Here is a 19,267-nt window from a genome sequence, read left to right on the forward strand (position 1 = left end):
TCAACTTCCCCTCCCACTCTGCCAAGGACATGGAGGTCCTGGGCCTCCTCCACCGCCGCTCCCTCACCACCAGACGCCTGGAGGAAGAACGCCTCATCTTCTGCCTCGGAACACTTCAACCCTAGGGTATCAATGTGGACTTCAACAGTTTCCTCATTTCCCCTTCCCCCACCTCACCCTAGTTCCAAATTTCCAGCTCAGCATTATCCCCATGACTTGTCCTACCTGCCTATCTTCTTTTTCACCTATCCACTCCATCCTCCTCCTTGACCCATCACCTTCATCTCCCTTCCCCACTCACCTACTCTACTCTATGCTACTTTCTCCCCACCCCGACCCTCCTCTAGCTTATCTCTCCACCCTTCAGGCTCTCTGCCTTTATTCCTGATGAAGGGCTTTTGCCTCGGATGCTGCCTGTACTGCGCTGTGCTCTTCCAGCACCACTAATCCAGAATCTGGTTTCCAACATCTGCAGTCATTGTTCTTACCTAGAGAAGTGGCACCATCTGTGAAGAGTAAAACATTTTATTTCAGGTCTCCAGCACACACAGCACTTTGCTTTTATTTTAGTTAAACATGATTAACCCATGCTGGTTTTCCTTAGTTAACCTGTATTTGCCGAAGCAACTATTAATTTTGTCCGGTATTGTTGTTTTGTGGAAGTCTTGTCACCACAAAAGTTGGCTAGGGCTTTGCTATATTGTAACCTCAGCATAGAATCTATGTATTTAGGGGTTAATCCAGCCCACTAAAGACCCATATCTCAGTAAAATATACATTCATCAAAGCAGAACCTACCTAAGCCAAGTTACAATGTGCTGCGCTGAATATTCAATTGCAATGTGTCCTTGGAGTGGAGTTGAAGTGGTCAGCCACAGGCCAGTAAGGTTGTTGGGTTCATGTGTCCCAGAGGTATTCCCTGTAACATTCCATGAGTTAGCAATCCGCCTCCCCAATGTAGAGGAGACTACATTGAGAGCAATGGACACAGTAGATGAGGTGTCTGGATGTGCAGAAAAATCTCTGCGGGATGTGGAAGTACCCTTTGGGGCCTCGGATGAAGGTGAGGATGGAAGTGCAGATGCAGGTTTTACACCTCTTGCTGCGGCAAGGGACGGTGAGAGGAGTGGGGTGGTGAATTGGTGGTGGGGCGTGGCATGTCCTGAAGCAGACCCGCTACGATAGCCACATCTCCTTATTCAGCACCTGCCTATGCAACTGACTTAGTCTGAATATAGTCTCGAATCTATGCAGGATATCATAATTTGGACCTGACCAGGACAACCACTACCCCACAGCAAATCCAAACCCTCCAGAAACTGTTCTCCCTCTGGACTCTCCGCTCTATGCTCACAGCCATGTTTTGCCACCTACTCTCCCTGCAGTCAGCCCTGCCGCAACACAGGGCCATACTCTTCCAGACCCGCAGAGGACCTCTGCTGTTCTTCATCCCGAACAGGATTCACCCACTCAACAAACGCTGTTTCTCCAGCTTATCAGACATCAAGGAATGTAAGTACACCATACTTTCATGTTCTTACCTCCAAACTCTGGATTCCTCGATCATTCCAGACCCTTCCCACAGAACCGCTCAGTCGCCATTATCCATGCAGCCGCTATAGCCACCACCACTGCAGCAAATGATGACATCACATCCACCCCACTGCCCCATGGACCACAACCACAGAGCATACCACTGCCTTGATTGCCGCTAAGACAACTGGCTCCAAAATATCTGTGAGCACTGCCCATCATGTCACTTCTGCCCACGTGGTTGGCGCCATCTACACCACTTCCACCACCACTGACATCATTTACTGGAACACTACCACAGAACATGCCACTCCCGTGGCCACCTCTGGCCCCGCTGACACCACTCAACCCAGACCTGCTGACCATGTCATCTCTGCAGCCACCGCTTCTGAAAACTGCACACAGAACCTCTGCACCTGTCCACTCCCTCCCCATCACCACCCCTCCCATGACCACACCCACTCCCAATTCCAGCTTGCCACCAGGTCCTCGCGCCCAGCCTTGTCATGATTTTACCATCCTCCCAGACCTGTCCCACCCCCACCGAGGATGAACAATCATTCCTGAGCAAAAGTCTCACATTTATCCCACAGTGCTCCAGGGTCAACAAATTCCACATGCGTTGTGACATCAAACTTCTGTTATGCCACCTCAGCGCTCACCTTTTCAATCAGGACTCTCATCCACCCTCTGGAGGATCCATTCTTCCCCATCCAACATAATCCATCCACTTGGACACCCTGTCAAGGTCTGTTACCTGCCCTCAACCTCTATCTCCAAATGCCGCCATGACACTGACTGCCTCAACCTGTCCACCGCCCCTCACCCACTCCAATCTCTCACCTTCACTACGTGCAGCCCTCCACGCCCTCTGTTCCAACCCCAACCTAACCATTAAACCAGTGGAAGTGGGGGGGGGGGGGGGCACAGTGGTATTTTGTCGCACTGATCTTGACACTACTGAAGCCATGAGCCAACTCACAGACACCGCCTCCTACTGCTCTCTTGTCATTATCCATGCGGCCGCGACAGCCACCACTACTGCTGGAAGTAATGACATCACTTCTGCTGCCCCCACCTCCCATCACCAAACCAGCATCATCTCCCAGACCATCCACAACCTTATCACCTCAGGGGATCTCCCACCCATAGCCTCCAACCTCAGTCCTGGAACCCTGCACCACCCAGTTCTACCTCTAACCCAGAATTCACAAACCTGACTACCCAAGTTGACCGATCTTCTCTGTTTGCTCCTGCCTCACTGAACTTATCTCCTTATATCTCAACACTGTCCCATCCCCCTTGGTCCAGGAACTCACCAAATACATTTGAGACACCACCCACGCCCTCCACCTCCTCCATGATGTTCTTTTCCCTGGCCCCCAATCCCTCATTTTCACCATGGATACCTAGTCCCTATACATGCCCATCCACCATGGTGAAGGCCTCCAAACCCTCAGTTTCTTCCTCTCCCACCAACCCAACCAGCGCTTGTCCATGGATATATTCATGCGATTGGTGGAATTTGTCCTCATCCTGAACAGCTTCTCCTTCGAATCCTCCCACTTCCTTCAGACCAAAGGGGTAGCCACAGGCACCAGCTTTGTCTGCTTCTTTGTCAAATACATGGAACAGTTCGTCTTCCGCAGTTACACTGGCACTATCCCCCATCTGCATTGATTACTGTAACTGTGCCACCTAATGCTCCAGTGAGGAGGTTGAACAGTTCATCAACTTGACGAACACCTTCCACCCTGACCTCAGGTTCACCTGGACCATTTCAGACACCTCCCTCCCCCTTCCTGGACCTCTCAGTCTCCATCTCCGGCAACCGTCTCAATATGATCATTTACTTCAAACTCACAAATTCCCGCAGCTACCAGGATGACACATGCTCCCATACCCCCTCCCGTAAAATGCTCTCCCTCACTCCCAATTCCTCCACCTCTGCCATATCTACTCCCAAGAGGAGCCATTCCACTCCAGGACATCCCAGATGGCATCCTTTCTCCTCCCCAACCCCCCGGTCCTACCCTCCCATCCCACTAATCTCCAGATACAGTGCATCATCCTCTGCCATTTCCACCACCTACCGTCAGACCCCACCCCTATCAGCATTCCAGAGAACATTCCCTCAGTGACTCCCTTGTTGGGTCCACGCACCCCCCCACCAACACACCCTCCACTCCTGGCGCCTTCCCTTGCTGCCGCAAGAGGTGTAAAACCTGTTCCCACACCTCCCCACTCACCTCCATCCAAAGCCTCAAAGCATCCTTCTATATCTGACAGAGATTTTCCTGCACATCCAAACACATGTTCTGTGCCCTTTGCTCTCGATGTGGTCTTCTCTACATTGGGGAGACAGGACGCCAACTTGGAGTGTTTCAGGGAACATCTCTGGGACGCACACCAAACAACTCCACTGCCCTGTGGCCAACCACCTCAACTCCTCATCCGACTCCACCAAGAACATGTAAGTCCTAGACCACCTCCACCGCCAAATCCAAGCCACCCAACTCCTGGAGGAAGAACGCCTTATCTTCCTATCACACGACATCAACATTGACTTCATTAGTTCCATCATCTCCCCTTTCCCCATCCCATGTCAGATCCAACCCTCCAGCCCAGCACCATCCTCATGACCTGTCCATCTTCCTTCCCACCTATCCGCTCCACCCTCCCCCTGACCTATTACCATCATCCCCCGGCTATTTATCTATCTACTTATCACCTTCCCAGCTACCACTACCCCCACCCCTATCTCACAGCCCCCTTCCCCCACCCCACATTCTAGATGAAAGGTTTATGCCCAAATCGTTGACTCCCCTGCTGCATTTCTCCAATGCCACACTTTTTGACCCTTAGCCGTCTATGCCTTGACATCACAAGTACACATCTGAATACTTCTTAAAATGTTCAAAAGTTTCTGCCTCAACTACCTTTACTGGCAGTGAACTCTAGATTCCCACCAATGAATGGGTGGTAACATTTTTCATCACATTTCCTCTAAACATAGAACACAAAATTACAGCACAACACAGGGCCTTCAGCTCTCAACATTGTGCTGACCTGTGAAACCAGTCTGAAGCCTAACTAACCTCACTATTCCATTCTCATCCATTCGCCTATGCAATGACCATTTAAATGCCCTTAAAGTTGGCGGGTCTACTACTGTTGCAGGCAGTGCATTCCATGCCCCGATTACTATCTGAGTAAAGAAACTACCTCTGATATCTGTCCTATATTTATCACCCCTCAATTTAAAGCTATGTCCCCTCATGCTAGCCATTGCCATTCGAGGAAAATCTAATCAAGGTCCTGTTGAACTGAGGTAACCTTCTTCGCTGTCCACTATTTTGGTGTCATCTGCAAACTTACTAACCATACCTCTTATGTTCATATCCAAATCATTGATAAAAATGTCAAAAACCAGTGGATCCAGTACTGATCCTTGTGGTACACCACTGGTCACAGGCCTCAAGTCTGAAAAGCAACCCTTCACCACTACTGTCATCTCCTACCTTCAAAACACTTCTGTATCCCAATGGCTAGTTCTCCCTGTATAACTTGTGATCTAACCTTGCTAACCAGCCCACCACATAGAAGCTTGTCGAACACCTTACTGATGTCCATACAGATCATGTCCACCACTTTGCCCTCATCAATCCTCTTTGTTACACCTTGAAAAACTCAATCAAGTTAGTGAGACATGATTTTCCATGCACAAAGCAATGTTGACTATCCTTAATCAGTCCTTGCCTTTCCAAATGTACGTAAATCCTGTCCCTCAGGATTCCCCCTAACAACTTGCCCACCACTGATGTCAGGCTCATTGATCTACAGTTCCATGACATTTCCTTACCACCTTTCTTAAATAGTGGAACCATGTTAGCCAACCTTCCTGCACCTCACTTGTGGCTATCAATGATACAAATATCTCAGCAAGGGGCCCAGCTATCATTTTCCAAGCTTCCCACAGAGTCTCGAGTACATCTGATCAGGTCCTGGGGGATTTATCCATCTTTGTGCATTTTAAGACATTCAGCACTTCCTCCTCTGGAATATGGATATTTTTCAAGACGCTGCTATTTATTTCTCCACAGTAAACACTGATGCAAAATACTCATTGTAGTATCTCACCCATCGCCTAAGGTGCCACACGTAGGCAGCCTTGCTGATCTTTAAAGGGCCCTAATCTCTCCCCAGTTACCCTAGTTAAAATGTATTTGTAGAATCCCTTTTGATCCTTCTTAATTTTCCAAAGCTATTTCATGCCCCCTTTATGCCCTCCTGATTTCCCTAAGTATATTCCTACTGCCTCTATATGCTTCCAGACATTCATTTGATCCCTGCTGTCTATACCTGACATTTACTTCCATCTTGTTCTTGACCAAAACCTCAATTTCTCTATTCGTCCAGCATTCCTTACACCCACCAGCCTTCCCCTTTACCCGATCAGGAACATACTCTCTCTGGATTCTCGTTATCTTATTTGTGAAGGCGTCCCATTTTCCAGCCATACCTTTACCGATGAACACCCAATCAACTTTTGAAAGTTCTCGCCTAATGCTACCAAAATTGGCCTTTCTCCAATTTAGAACTTCAACTGTTAGATCTGGTCTATCCTCTTCCATCACTATTTTAAAACGAATAGACTTATGGTTGCTGGCCCCAAAATGCGCCCCCACTGTCACCTCAGTCACCTGTCCTGCCTTATTTCCCAAGAGTAGGTCAAGGTTTGCTCCTTCTGTAGCAGGCATAGTGAATGAGAAACTTTTCTTGTACACATCTATCAAATTCCTCTCCATCCATGCTCTTAAGACTATGACAGTCTCAGTCCATGTCTGGGAAGTTAAAATCCCCTACCATAACCACCTTACTTTTCTTACAGATAACTTAGATCTCCTTAGAAATTTGCATCAATTTCCCACTGACTTTTAGCGGTCTATTGTACAATCCCAATAAAGTAACTATCCCTATCTTAATTTGCAGTTCTACCCAAGTAACTTCTTTGGACATAATCCCAAGAATATCCTCCTTAAATACAGCTGTAACTAAAATCACCTTTCTATCTAAGGGCAGCACGGTGGCTCTGTGGTTAGCACTGCTGCTAACGTTCGATTCCAGCATCGTGCAACTGTCTGTGTGGAGTTTGCACATTCTCCCAGTGGGCTTCCTCCGGTGCTCCAGTTTCCTCCCACAGTCCAAAGATGTGCAGGTCAGGTGAATTGGCCATTCTAAATTGCCTATTAGGTGCATTAGTCAGATGGAAATGAGTCTGGGTTACTCCTCAGAGGGTCGGTGTGCACTTGTTGAGGGCCTGTAGGGAATCTAACCAAAACTTTTCTATCCTTCCTTTAGCATCTGTACCCCTGAACATTAAGCTACCAGTCCTGTCCATCCCAGAACCACATCTCTATAATCGCTATGATATCTCAAACTCATGTTCCTAACCATTCTCTGAATTTATCTTCCTGACCTGTCAGGCCTCTTGCCTTGAAATAAATGCAGTTTAATTTATCAGTCCTACCTCATTTTCTGCTTTGTCCCTGCCTGCCCTGACTGCTTTCCCAAATGCACCAGTCTCAGACTGACCTCTTTTCTCACTACCTCGCTGGGTCTCCCCCAACCTACCTACCCCATCTAATTTAAATCATACCAAACAGGTCTATCAAATTGCCACTCCTTGCAATTCAGGTGCAATCCGTCCTTCTTATACAGATAACTTCTACCCCAGAAGAGATTCCAATGAGCCAAAAATGTGAATCGCTGTCCCCTGCACCAGGTCCTCCGCCATGCATTCATCTGCTCTAACCTCCTATTAAACAGGAGTAATCAAGATATTACTGGACCTGCTTCTTAAATTCCTCTCCTCATGACCCTGTCCTCTTCTGTTCCTGGGTCATTAATTCCAATGTGTAAAACAACCTCCTGCTGGTCCCACTCCCCTTTTGAGAATATTCTGCATCCTCTCTCAAATATCCTTGGTCCTGGCACCGGGAGGCAACACACTATTCTGAGATCTCATTGTTGGCTGCGGAAATGTTTGTCTGTGCCTCTGAATGGAGGGTCCATCAGAATTGATTGCCTGAAACTGGAACATACCCTTCACTACTTTGGAGCCAGGTTTGGTACTGTAAACCTGGCAGTCAGTGCCACATTATCCTGAGAGTCCACTGCCCCCCACGTATACCTGTTTGAGTTGGGGATAGTCACAGGAGACTCGTGCACGACCTGCCCATTTCTCCTACCTGACTATATCTACAGTTTTTCTACCTTCCTGAAACTGCCATCTATCACATCCCCTAGCTGCTGTAAATTTCTCATTGACTCTAACTGCTGCTCCAACTGATCCATGCGATCTGATAGGACTTGCAACAAAACACACTTCCTGCAGACATCATCCATAACACGGAAACTCGCCCTGATCTCCCACATCTGTCAGGAAGAGCACACCACTCTACGGTGCAAAGATGGCCTTTAGTAATCTACAAATCCAGAAAATATTACAATCTTACTGCTCTAAAAACTGCTATTGAGCTGAAGCCTGACATTTTTGAATAGGTGCCTTTTGCTCCAGAACTGGTCCCCGTTTCAGTGTCCATCTGTCTCATTCACAACTAATCACATAGGAGAACTGCATTTTTACTTTTTGCGTTCCCACTGATCCAGTGATCAAGGGACTGTAAGCACGATGTAGATTGCACTCTTTCAGGAGTCATCAATCCGAGCTGAGTATCTGTTTGAAAGTGCTACCTACACTAAAGATTCCAGTATTTCCTGCCTCTTCCAAATCAACTCGATGGCCACTTACCAACTATTATGAACTTTTACTGTTTGCCATGGCCACTTCTTAGATCTTGTAATCTCATCCTCCTCGACACTCTGCGGTGACTCCAGATTTTAAATCCTCAGCACAAGCAGCTAAAGACGTTACGTACACCCACAGACCTAAGACTTGTTCTGAAATTCCCACAAGGCACAGGAATTGCATGCTGGCAAACTTTCAATCTTTTACTCAGTAGGATAAACACAAGAACAAAAACATGAAATTTCAAGCAATTTATATTACAGGAGAAAAGGGTACCAACTGGTGGGCAGGTCAACTCTGATTGGCTAAGTAGTTGTCATGAAGCAAGCAATAGGGATAAACAGCTTCCCCAAACTTCTGGGCAAGTCAAAGAAGGCACAAGGTTTGAACAAATTCCTCATGTGGGCAGGAAGAGAAGATTCATCCCCAGATAACTACTGAACAGAAGGAGGGGAGTTGGATATCAACCTCTACCCCTTCAGATTGCGCTGATGTGTACACAAGGAAGTAAAACAGTCACATTACATTAAGATTATACATTCAAAATAATTTCTGATTTCTAGCTAGCTACTGGACACTAACACTCAGCCTCTGGTACTAAGGCCCAGAGTAGAGTCAACTGGTCATCTTCGAGGAGAAAGTGAGGACAGCAGATGTTGGAGCTCAGAGCTGAAAATGTGTTGCTGGAAAAGCGCAGCAGGTCAGGCAGCATCCAAGGAACAGGAGAATCGACGTTTTGGGCATCAGCCCTTCTTCAGGAATGAGGAAAGTGTGTCCAGCAGGCTAAAATAAAAGGTAGGGAGGAGGGACTTGGGGGAGGGGCGTTGGGAATGCGATAGGTGGAGGGAGGTCAAGGTGAGGGTGAGAGGCCAGATTGGGGGTGGGGGCGGAGAGGTCAGGAAGAAGATTGCAGGTTAGGAAGGCGGTGCTGAGTTTGAGGGATTTGACTGAGACAAGGTGGGGGGAGGGGAAATGAGGAAACTGGAGAAATTTTGGAACGTTTCAGAGAACACCTCTGGGACACCCGGACCAACCAACCCAACCACCCCGTAGCCCAACACTTCAACTCCCCCTCCCACTCCACGAAGGACATGCAGGTCCTGGACTCCTCCATCGCCAGGCCATAGCAACACGACGGTTGGAGGAAGAGCGCCTCCAACCACAAGGGATGAACTCAGATTTCCCCAGTTTCCTCATTTCCCCTCCCCCCCCCACCTTGTCTCAGTCAAATCCCTCGAACTCAGCACCGCCTTCCTAACCTGCAATCTTCTTCCTGACCTCTCCGCCTCCACCCCACTCCGGCCTATCACCCTTACCTTGACCTCCCTCCACCTATCGCATTCCCAACGCCGATCCCCTAAGTCCCTCCTCCCTACCTTTTATCTTAGCCTGCTGGACACACTTTCCTCATTCCTGAAGAAGGGCTTATGCCCGAAACGTCGATTCTCCTGTTCCTTGGATGCTGCCTGACCTGCTGCGCTTTTCCAGCAACACATTTTCAACTGGTCATCTCTAAGCCAATGATGACGTGGGCAGCTCTGGATGTCGGGAAATCACCAGCAATCCTACACCTTATCATTTACAGGCACCAAACTAAACACAGTTCATTATGTTGGAGTTGAAGTAAAAAGTTGGATATGGTTCAAGTCAGAAATGAAAACAGTAAACGCTGAAAACATTCACCATGTTAATCATTGAGCTGTGGCCCTTCAATACCAATATAAAAAATCTTCCACACAAATTAGTTAAGTTTTTTTCCTCATTCAGGCATAGATCGGACTGCATATTGCCAGCTGTCTTTGGTTTTACAACTGAATTGTTATTGGCATAAAGCTAACAAGGTGAGATCTTTTGCACTCAGCCACTGCATTGTGACAGTGTGTCATCCCGCTTGTAGCGTGATTCTGGCTTACAAATGTCTGGAAACATCAGCTTTTTGCAGACACAAAAGATGTGAATTACAGGATTTTCAAAAACATTCTTTGTTTCCAGCAAGTGTCTCACAGGGAGGAATGATAAAAAAAGAAAATAAACTATGCAAGAGTTAAAACACAATGCAAAGGTCAAAACACAATGCAAAGGTCAAAGTTCCCCGGCATGGGTTTAAGCGTCAGAGGGAGCAAATCTAGCTATGTATACATATAGAGCAATATAGCAACTGCTGAATGGATTCAACGTAAAGTTCCTCCTGTAACAAGATCGAGTGAGAGAAGTTATCAAGGCTCACATAACAAATAGAGCAGCTGTATTAACAGAACTTGATGAAATCAGATATCCCAAGGTGAGATAGGGTACGTCCTCATTTGTCTTGGTTAATGAAACATGAAAAACTATAACACATTGGAGCTCGTTAGGAAACTTCCATCTAACCTTGCTGAGGCATGTATAAGCAGGCAAGATGACATGTTTGCAAGATCCGGGACTGGATGATAGCTGGTGCTGATTTTCCTGCAAAAACGGATAAAAAAGCTGATTCAAGAGTCACGGGGAGATAAAGACTACTGCCCTTGACATGAAGATAGTCTTTGACCAAGTCTGATATTAAGGAGCTTCAGCAAAACTGGAATCAATAGGAACTAAGGGAGAAAAAAACTCTGCTGGTTGAAGTCATAGATAGCGCAAAGAACGATTGTGGTTGTTAAAGGTCAGCCCTTTCAGTTCCATGACATTTGTGCAGGAGTTCCTCAGGCAAGTATACTAGGCTCAGGAATCTTCAGCTACTTCATCAATGATCTACCCTCCATCATAGTTCAGAAGTGGGGATGTTCGCTGACAATTCTATCATGTTCAGCAGCATTTGCAACTCCTCAGATACTGAAGTAGTATCTCTGTCCAAATGCAGCAAGACCTAGACAACATCCAGACTTTGGTTCATGAGTGGCAAGTAATATTTGGGCCAGATGTGTTCGGCAATAACCATCTCCAACCAGAAATATAACCAAAAAGGTAGTGGTTAAAGGCCCAGGGGCGATGGTTAGGTGCTTTTGTTTTGGAAGTATTGGTAATTTGGCACTAATGTGGAACAAATGCTACTTACTTATCAGCCCAAACTTAAATGTTATTTAGATGAAATTGTGCTTGGGAGATAAATGTGAGGTGTTATACTTTAATAAGGCAACTCAGGGCAGGACTTATACAGTTCGGGCCTTGGAGAACGTTGCTGAACAAAGACATCCAAATTTGCAGGTGCACAGTTCCTTGAAAGTGGAGTTGCAGGTAGACAGAATGGTGAAGGCGGCGTTTGGCACACTTGCCTTCATTGATCATAGGAGTTGGGACATGATGTTGCGGCTGTACATGGCATTGGTTTCTCAGGAAGGAATGATAAAGAAGAAAATAAACTATGCAAGAGTTAAAACACAATGCAAAGGTCAGAGTTCCTCAGTATGGGTTTAAGCGTCAGAGGGAGCAGATTTAGCTATATATACACACATAGAGCAATATAGCAATTGCTGAATGGATTCAATGTAAAACTCCTCCTGTAACAAGATGAGTGAGAGAAGTTATCAAGGCTCACACAACAAATAGAGCAGCTGTATTAACAGGATATCTGATTTCACCCAGTTCTAAGGTGAGATGTGGTACCCCTTATTTGTCTTGGGTAATGAAACATAAAAACTACAACACATTGGAGCGGTTTCGAATACTGTATACAATTCTGGTTACCCTGCTATAGAAAAGATGTTATTAAACTTGAAAGATTGACAAGGATGTTGCCAGGACTAGAGGGTCTGAGCTACAGTGAGAGGCTGAATGGGCTATGGCTTTTTTCTCTGGAGTGTCAAAGGCTGAGGGTTGACCTTATAGAGGTTTATAAATCATGAGGTTCACGGATAGGGTCAAGAATCAAGGTCTTTTCTCCTAAGGTTGGGGAGTCCAAAACAGGAGGGCATAGGTTTATGTGAGAGGGGAAAGATTTTTCACACTGAGGGTGGTGCCAGAGGAAGTGGTGGAAGCAGTACAATTATAACATTTAACATTGATGGGAGTATGAATTGTTAGGGTTTTGAGGGATATGGGCCAAATGCTAGCAAATGGGACTTGACCAAATTGGGATGTCTGATAGGCATGGAAGAGTTGGACCAAAGGATCAGTTTCCATGTTATAAGACTCTATGACACTGATTTCAGTAACTGAGGAGTCAAGAACGATAGGGAACACTGTAGACATTGGAGAACATTTCCATGTCTGATTGTTGAAGAGGAAAGTGTATTGATGCAACAGCAAAAATTGATTGAGCCTCAGACATTTCACTGAGGCACTCCTGCAATGATATCCCAGATTGAGATAAATGACATCCAACAAACATCATACTTGGAAGTAGATTTTGAAGCCCCTTAAGCCTATACTCAACAAGATTATTTCTGATCGGATTATTCCACATTCCTGCCTCCAGTAGATAATCACTCCCCCATTGCTTGTTACGAACCTGCCTTTGCTCTTCAGACAAAGATTCTGAAACAAAAACAAAAGCTTTTGGAAAAGCTCAGCAGGTCTGGCAGCATTTGTGAAGAGAAATAAGAATTAACAATCAGGTCCAATGACCCTCCCTGAATCCTACACGTGACCTTCTTGGAGATTCTCTCCACTTTGAGCTGGCAGTTGATGGCATCAATGATAGCCATGAAGGAGGAGCAGCGTCCAAAAACTCGTGCTTTCAAATAAACCTGTTGGACCATAATCTGGTGTCGTGTGATTTTTGACCTTTATAACTCAAGCAGAATCTTCCTACTTTGTACTAATTTCCCCATACAATAAACTATATTAGTCTCCCTAATTAGTTGCTGTACCTGCACATGAATGATTTGTGATTCATTCACGAGAAAACTCTATATCGCAGAGTTCTGCAATCTGTCATCATTTACATTATTGGCTTCTTTTCTATTCTTCCAGCCAAAATGGATGATTTCATATTTTTCCCCATCATACTCCACTTTCTAACTCTTGGTAACTAAAGTCAACCCATCCAGGTCTCTTTGTGAACTACTTGGGGCTCCAACACTAATCCTTGTGCCGTGCTAATTGCCATCATGCCAACCTGACAATGGCCCATTTATGATTGGGTAACTTGTTTGAGGATAAGGACTCTCCTTCTCAAACTTTCTCAACATCTGAGGTGTGAGGATAAACCATGAATAGTCATCGCTCTCCAATAAGAGAACAGCCTGATGGTCCTCTGGAACTATGGCGACTTTATTTTCCTTTATTTTTAACAGTAAAGTAAAAGATAAACTGAGCAGTCAGGTTACAGATTGTAGTTCAATATGCGCTATGAGCATGCGGTTGTTTTGGATTATTTCAATGACTTGCTTCAATAAAGATTACAAACCGTTCCCCACCCCCTTGCAGGTTATTTTAGGATTATTTGTGGAATGCAATTGATTGAGGGATAGGAACGATCACCAATTCCATTTGACTCAAAAAAGCACTTGGCACACCAAGAATAAGAAACTGCAAAGATCATAGGGAAAGAGACAGATTCAGAAATTGTAAAAGATGCTGTAAAGTTTTGCCATTGTCCAAATGGATGACCAACCCATCCCCACATCAGTTACTTGCCTTCAGTTCACCTTAAATAGCAATGGTACAAAAATGACACAAATCTAACTTACCACCAAACAGTCCCACATCCTGCAGGCTCTCCACGCTCAGTTTTTCAGACACCCACCTCTAGACCATGCAAATCCGATAAGGAAAGGAGAAAAAAAAAAGATGAGAAATCATAATTAGTATTTTTTGCACTCATCCGCTGCCTTTGCAAGGGTTTAGTTGCTCCAAAATAATGAGAAAACAGTCCTAGAAGGGAGATCAGAAATTGACGAGCAATCTGCTCTAATTTATTACTTTGCCAAGACTGTAGTATCCATCTTTAGTTTGAGGGTACAAATTTTATCACAAATTAGCGACTTTCCACCCCACCTCTAAATATCTGCCTTCAATCCTTTTCTCAAGATACTGATTTGCTGCCAACTTGATTCTGGACATCAATGATCCTCCAGTACTTTGCCACTTTGCACCAATACAGGATTGGAACCCAAGTGATAGACTGTTGGACATCCTCGACAGTTGTATACAGAACACCTTAAGGAGTTAAGCGCTAACAGTTACATTTGCTTGCAGTAACAGGCTTTTGAAATAGACAGATAGCTTTGGATATCACAGAGGAAAGTCTGGTCAATCTTCTGTTCCAAATGTGTCCACATACTTGTATTTCAGGCAATAAGTTATAATAACTAATCTATATATGGGTGAAGCTTCTGAAAGGCTCAGTTTCAGCTTAAAGAAACATGTTTGGCACACCAAACACTTCTCAAAATAATCCACAAAGTTAGTGGAGAAAATGGCACCCATACCAGGCACTTCCCGTTCATCATTGCTTCTGTGTTTTCATTAAGTAGTTTCCTGGATTCTAACTACCACTCCCGGAGAGAAAGCAATACTCTAAGCTGAGTCTGGAGTTTCAGAACTGCTCGAGAACCTGAGGATGGAAAGGAAAAGGTTGCACCATCGGAAAATGTTACACTGGTGGTTCTTATCTCTTGACTTGGGCCTTGGTCCACAGGAGAGTTGTACTGAGTTGACAATACAAGGAATGCTTGCTATTACCCAAAACACTTCTTCCCAGAAAGGGAATAGCAATAACTGAGGACACAAGAAGTAGTCATTGCATTTAAAATTCATTGAAAATTTTGGTCCATTTATCTAATTTCCAGGCACTTTCCAGTAAATGTGAACTGCAAAATAATGAACAGCTCTGTACAACCTATATTCATCCTCACATAACTAACAAGTAGGAACTGGAGGAAATATGCTAAGTGCAGTAACCATAAGTTATGCCACAACACAGCAAATAATGGCAATGAAGGTTTGTAATATGCATTTAGTGATAGTATATACAACATGGGTAGGAGGATCTACTAACGCCTAATTAACTATTCTCAAAACTACTGGATAGTTTGAGTAAGAAATGTAGTTTTAGAAATGTGTTATTGAAGAAAATAACTACAAGCAGACCCCCCTCCCATTTATCTCTCCACCCCGGAGGCTCCCAGCCTCATTCCTGACAAAGGGCTCTGGCCCGAAATGTCGATTTTCCTGCTCCTCGGATGCTGCCTGACCCGCTGTGCTTTTTCATCAACACACTCTCTATTCTGTGTGTTGCAAGCCAGGTCTTATCTTCATCCACATCTGACCCTACCACACTTCCTCTCTGACTGACTGACTGGTATATTGGAGGTGTTCACACTGATATTCCAAAGTTAGAAATGTTGGATCCAGAAATAAACAAAGTGTATCACCCATGATTTTCTTTTAAATAGAGGACTTTACACAATAACAAACTTTGCACTTGGCAGAGTGGAGCCAACAGGTTCAACACTGGCCCAGATTCAGCAAGGGCTATACTGATTAGATCAAAGTCTTTTGACTTCTGGCTGCAAATTTCCAATAAGCGAGCATAACTCTGGACAACTGGTATATAAAATAACCAAGTGTAGTAGGAGGGTATTCTAATATAAGAGTGAAGAGTGTGGGGATCTTTAAGTTACACTAAGCAGTACTGCTTCAGATCTTTGAAATTTAGAGGCAATAATTTATCTTGCATCAGTATTTCCAAATTTAAAGACTGAAACTACACAGTAAAATAATTCACAAATATTAATGGAAGAATTCGCTGCTTTGTGACAATTCACTTGCTGGCCAGATCTGCAAACTTTCTTATCCGCTGTTCAATCGCATATCAATTAGCTCACAATGACATCATTTTGGTGGAGATGATTGAATCAGCATTGCCTTGATTAAGCTGGTGAAACAACAGCACCTCACATAACTTGTGCATTCATGCAAATTGGAAAGAAAAAGAACTTACCAAAAATGACATGGAAAAGCTGTTGTGTCACCAAATAGGCACTGCCATTAAGAGATCTAGAATGAAACAGAGCAACAGTATAAATTCAATGACTTCACAGTGCATCACAGCCATCTTGCACGAGAATACACAAACTCTGGACCACACATTACCTCCCTCAATATGGCAACAGGATAGAAGACCTGCTCCACAATGGCTTATTACCTACCTCGATACTACTGGACCACCCTGACATCAATAAATATTTGGAGTTAATGTAATTTCACTTAGTTTTAGCATCAAACAAAGAATGCAAACAAATGAGCTATCTGACAGATTTTACATGTTATGGTAGCTTCATTGTATTTGGAGAATGAAACTGATACAAGGTCCTATTTCTTCCACCATCTGAAGAACTCTCCTAATGCAAAATAGGCTAGATTCACAGTAAATACAGGAATATGGGCTCTAGGATAAACAAACAGTGAGAAATATGGCACATAGTGGACTGGTACTAGCACCAGATTAAACAGTTCATAAATCAGACAAGGAAAGGGGAGGCACATTAAAATTGGTCTGGAGTGCATGCAGGGTAGCACAGTAAATAAGGTGATAAGCTGCACGTACAAGCTGCACATATTGTGACAAAAATAGATCTGGCTCAAAGCTAGTAATGACTGGGAACTTAATATTCATTGCTATATGGTATGCAGGAAAAATAAAGACTGATAAATGAAGCGAGTAGCAATGTTGATCAAATAAATTATTCCAGCTCTGACTGAAGGGTGGAAGACAAAATCAGAAAACTATAAAGGGCCTATTAGACGATTTGATTTGTAGCACAAACTGGAAGTGAGAGAAGGAGGAGCAAGTCTGCAAACAAGTTATAGGTCAGCCCAAGAACAAACGTAATGTGAAAATGGGGAACTCCAATTATCGACAGGGGGGAGGAGGAGACGCAGAGAGAAGGAGAGAGAGAGAGCACGGTCAGAGGGAAAGGGAGGCAGAGAGACACAGAGAGAAAGAGGGGGTCAGAGACGAAGAGAGACATGGCGGGCAGAGAGAAAGAGAGCGAGAGAAAAAATAAGAGAAAAAGGTGGAGCAGAAAGAAAAGAGGCCAGAGAGAGAGAGAGAAAGAGACAAGAGCAGAGAGAAAGAGATGGGGGGATAAAAGGGGGTGGCAAAGAGAAAGAGGGGGCAGAGAGAGAGAGAAAGGGGAATGAGGGTGGGGGAAGGGGTAAAGGGCTGCAGGGGGCTCGGAGAGGCAAAGATAGAGACAGAAAGGGAGGGAGAGACAGATGGAGTGAAATGGACAAATATCAACGAACGCTTCACACACACACAAGCTCATCAGCTGCCCTGGAATCAGACAGCTGTCATCTGACTGATGACTTTTGGCATGCAGGACGAGTCACAATTGCACAAACCAATCACATAATTCTTGCCAGCCAATTGCACTCTGCATACACACCCCGATTCTATGCCATCTATAGCTTTGCCCACTGCTTGAACAAAGCAACATTGATGTTAAGTATTCGCTGGATGGCGAAAGATATAGATTATCAGAGTTAAGTCAGTAACATTGACACCTAACCAGCACCATGGAAAATTACCCAGGCATACACTGTCCACAAAAGGAAGGCAAATCCAGCCTGATTTCTACCCCTGAATGAAATGAAATCAGAGAGGTCATTGACAGCGCTATCAAGTGGCATTTGCAAAGAAATCATCTTATCACCGACACCCAGTTTAGAATCCGTCAGTCCTATTTGGCTCCATGCCTTTTTACAACCATAGGCCAAACATGGGCAAAATAGCTTAACTCTAAGGTAAGAGTGACTGCCCTTGACGTTAAGGGAGCATTCCACCAAGTGTGGCATGAAGAAGATCTAGCAAAACTGGTGTCAATGGGAATGAAGAGGAAAAAACTGCACTGGTTAGAGCAATGCTGAGCACTTGGTCGGGTTAGGGTTAACCTTCGAAGATTAATCATTCCGCTTCAAGAAAACGACTGCAGGAGTTCCTCATGTTCATGTCCAAGCCCACCATTTTCACCTGCTTCATTCATTACATCCCGTCTAAAGTCTGCTCAAGGCCAGTGGAAGCAAAGCCAGTTTGTTCCACCTGTCCTCAAAACTTAGTCAAGATATCAATCCAGGAAACCTCCAATGCATGTATACTCTTCCTTAAATAAATGGTATTCAAGATGTGGTATCATCAAAATCCTATGTTCAATCTTTTTCTCAGAATACAGCATCATATCCCATGAGCCTTCTTGGTTACATGTTGTACCTTCAAAGTAAACTTTTGTGACTGATGCATTAGAACTAACAAAAGCCTCTGCATCTCAGAGTTCGACAGTCATTCTCCAACAAAGTAAAACTTTTTTTATTCTTCCAAATGAAGAACTTTGCATTTCTTGCATTATAATCCATCTACTAGCTTTCAGCCCACTTACTATAAAGTATGTAACCCCATCACGTCTCCTTCACAACATACTTTCCTTTCTATTTTGAAGACATCTGTCCTTTGACCTGCTACACCTTTATGAAGTGATCAATGAAAAAAAATTGAGGCCCAGCACAGACTGCACAGGGCTCCACTTGTCATATCATGCTAATCTGGCAAGAACCCATTTATGCATCCTCTGTTTTCATGATCCTGCAATCCCCATGCCTTGAGCTTCTACTTCTGAAATAATCTTCCATGTAGTAACTTATCAAATGTCTTCCTGAAATTGCAGTACAGTACGACTACAGGTTTGCCTTTATCCAGAGAGCAAGTGACTCCTTCAAATTATATTAAATTGGCTAAACACGATTTCTTTCTAATAAAGCCGTGCTGTCACTTCACAATTACCTTCAGCTTTTCAAAGTGTACAGCTATAGCTTTATACTGACTGATTATAAGACCTTCTCCTCAACAAATGTAAGCTCCCTGGACCGCAGGTTCCCATTTTCTGCCTCTCTCCCTTCTCGAATAAAAGTATGATATTTGCTACTTTCCAAAAACAAACAATATGCAAATAGATTATTAGCTACCTCTTTGACGTACCTCGGATGAATTCCATCTAGCTC

At 44.5% G+C, this 19,267-nt stretch overlaps 1 protein-coding gene across 4 annotated transcripts in view; it reads right to left on the reverse strand.

The window, feature by feature from the left end:
• The window catches only part of strada (STE20 related adaptor alpha), a 131,293-nt gene that overhangs the window by 87,453 nt on the left and 24,573 nt on the right, over positions 1–19,267 (reverse strand). For all 4 annotated transcript variants that reach the window (XM_072561908.1, XM_072561910.1, XM_072561907.1 and 1 more), the window contains 2 exons: positions 16,212–16,267; positions 13,957–14,014 (listed from right to left, as the gene is read on the reverse strand). In XM_072561908.1, the coding sequence (XP_072418009.1) occupies positions 13,957–14,014; positions 16,212–16,223 (70 nt within the window). In that variant the 5' untranslated portion in view covers positions 16,224–16,267. The remainder of the gene's footprint in view (positions 1–13,956; positions 14,015–16,211; positions 16,268–19,267) is intronic.

This window comes from Chiloscyllium punctatum, chromosome 42 (genome assembly GCF_047496795.1).
Source record: "Chiloscyllium punctatum isolate Juve2018m chromosome 42, sChiPun1.3, whole genome shotgun sequence".
In the NCBI taxonomy this organism is placed as follows: domain Eukaryota; kingdom Metazoa; phylum Chordata; class Chondrichthyes; order Orectolobiformes; family Hemiscylliidae; genus Chiloscyllium; species Chiloscyllium punctatum.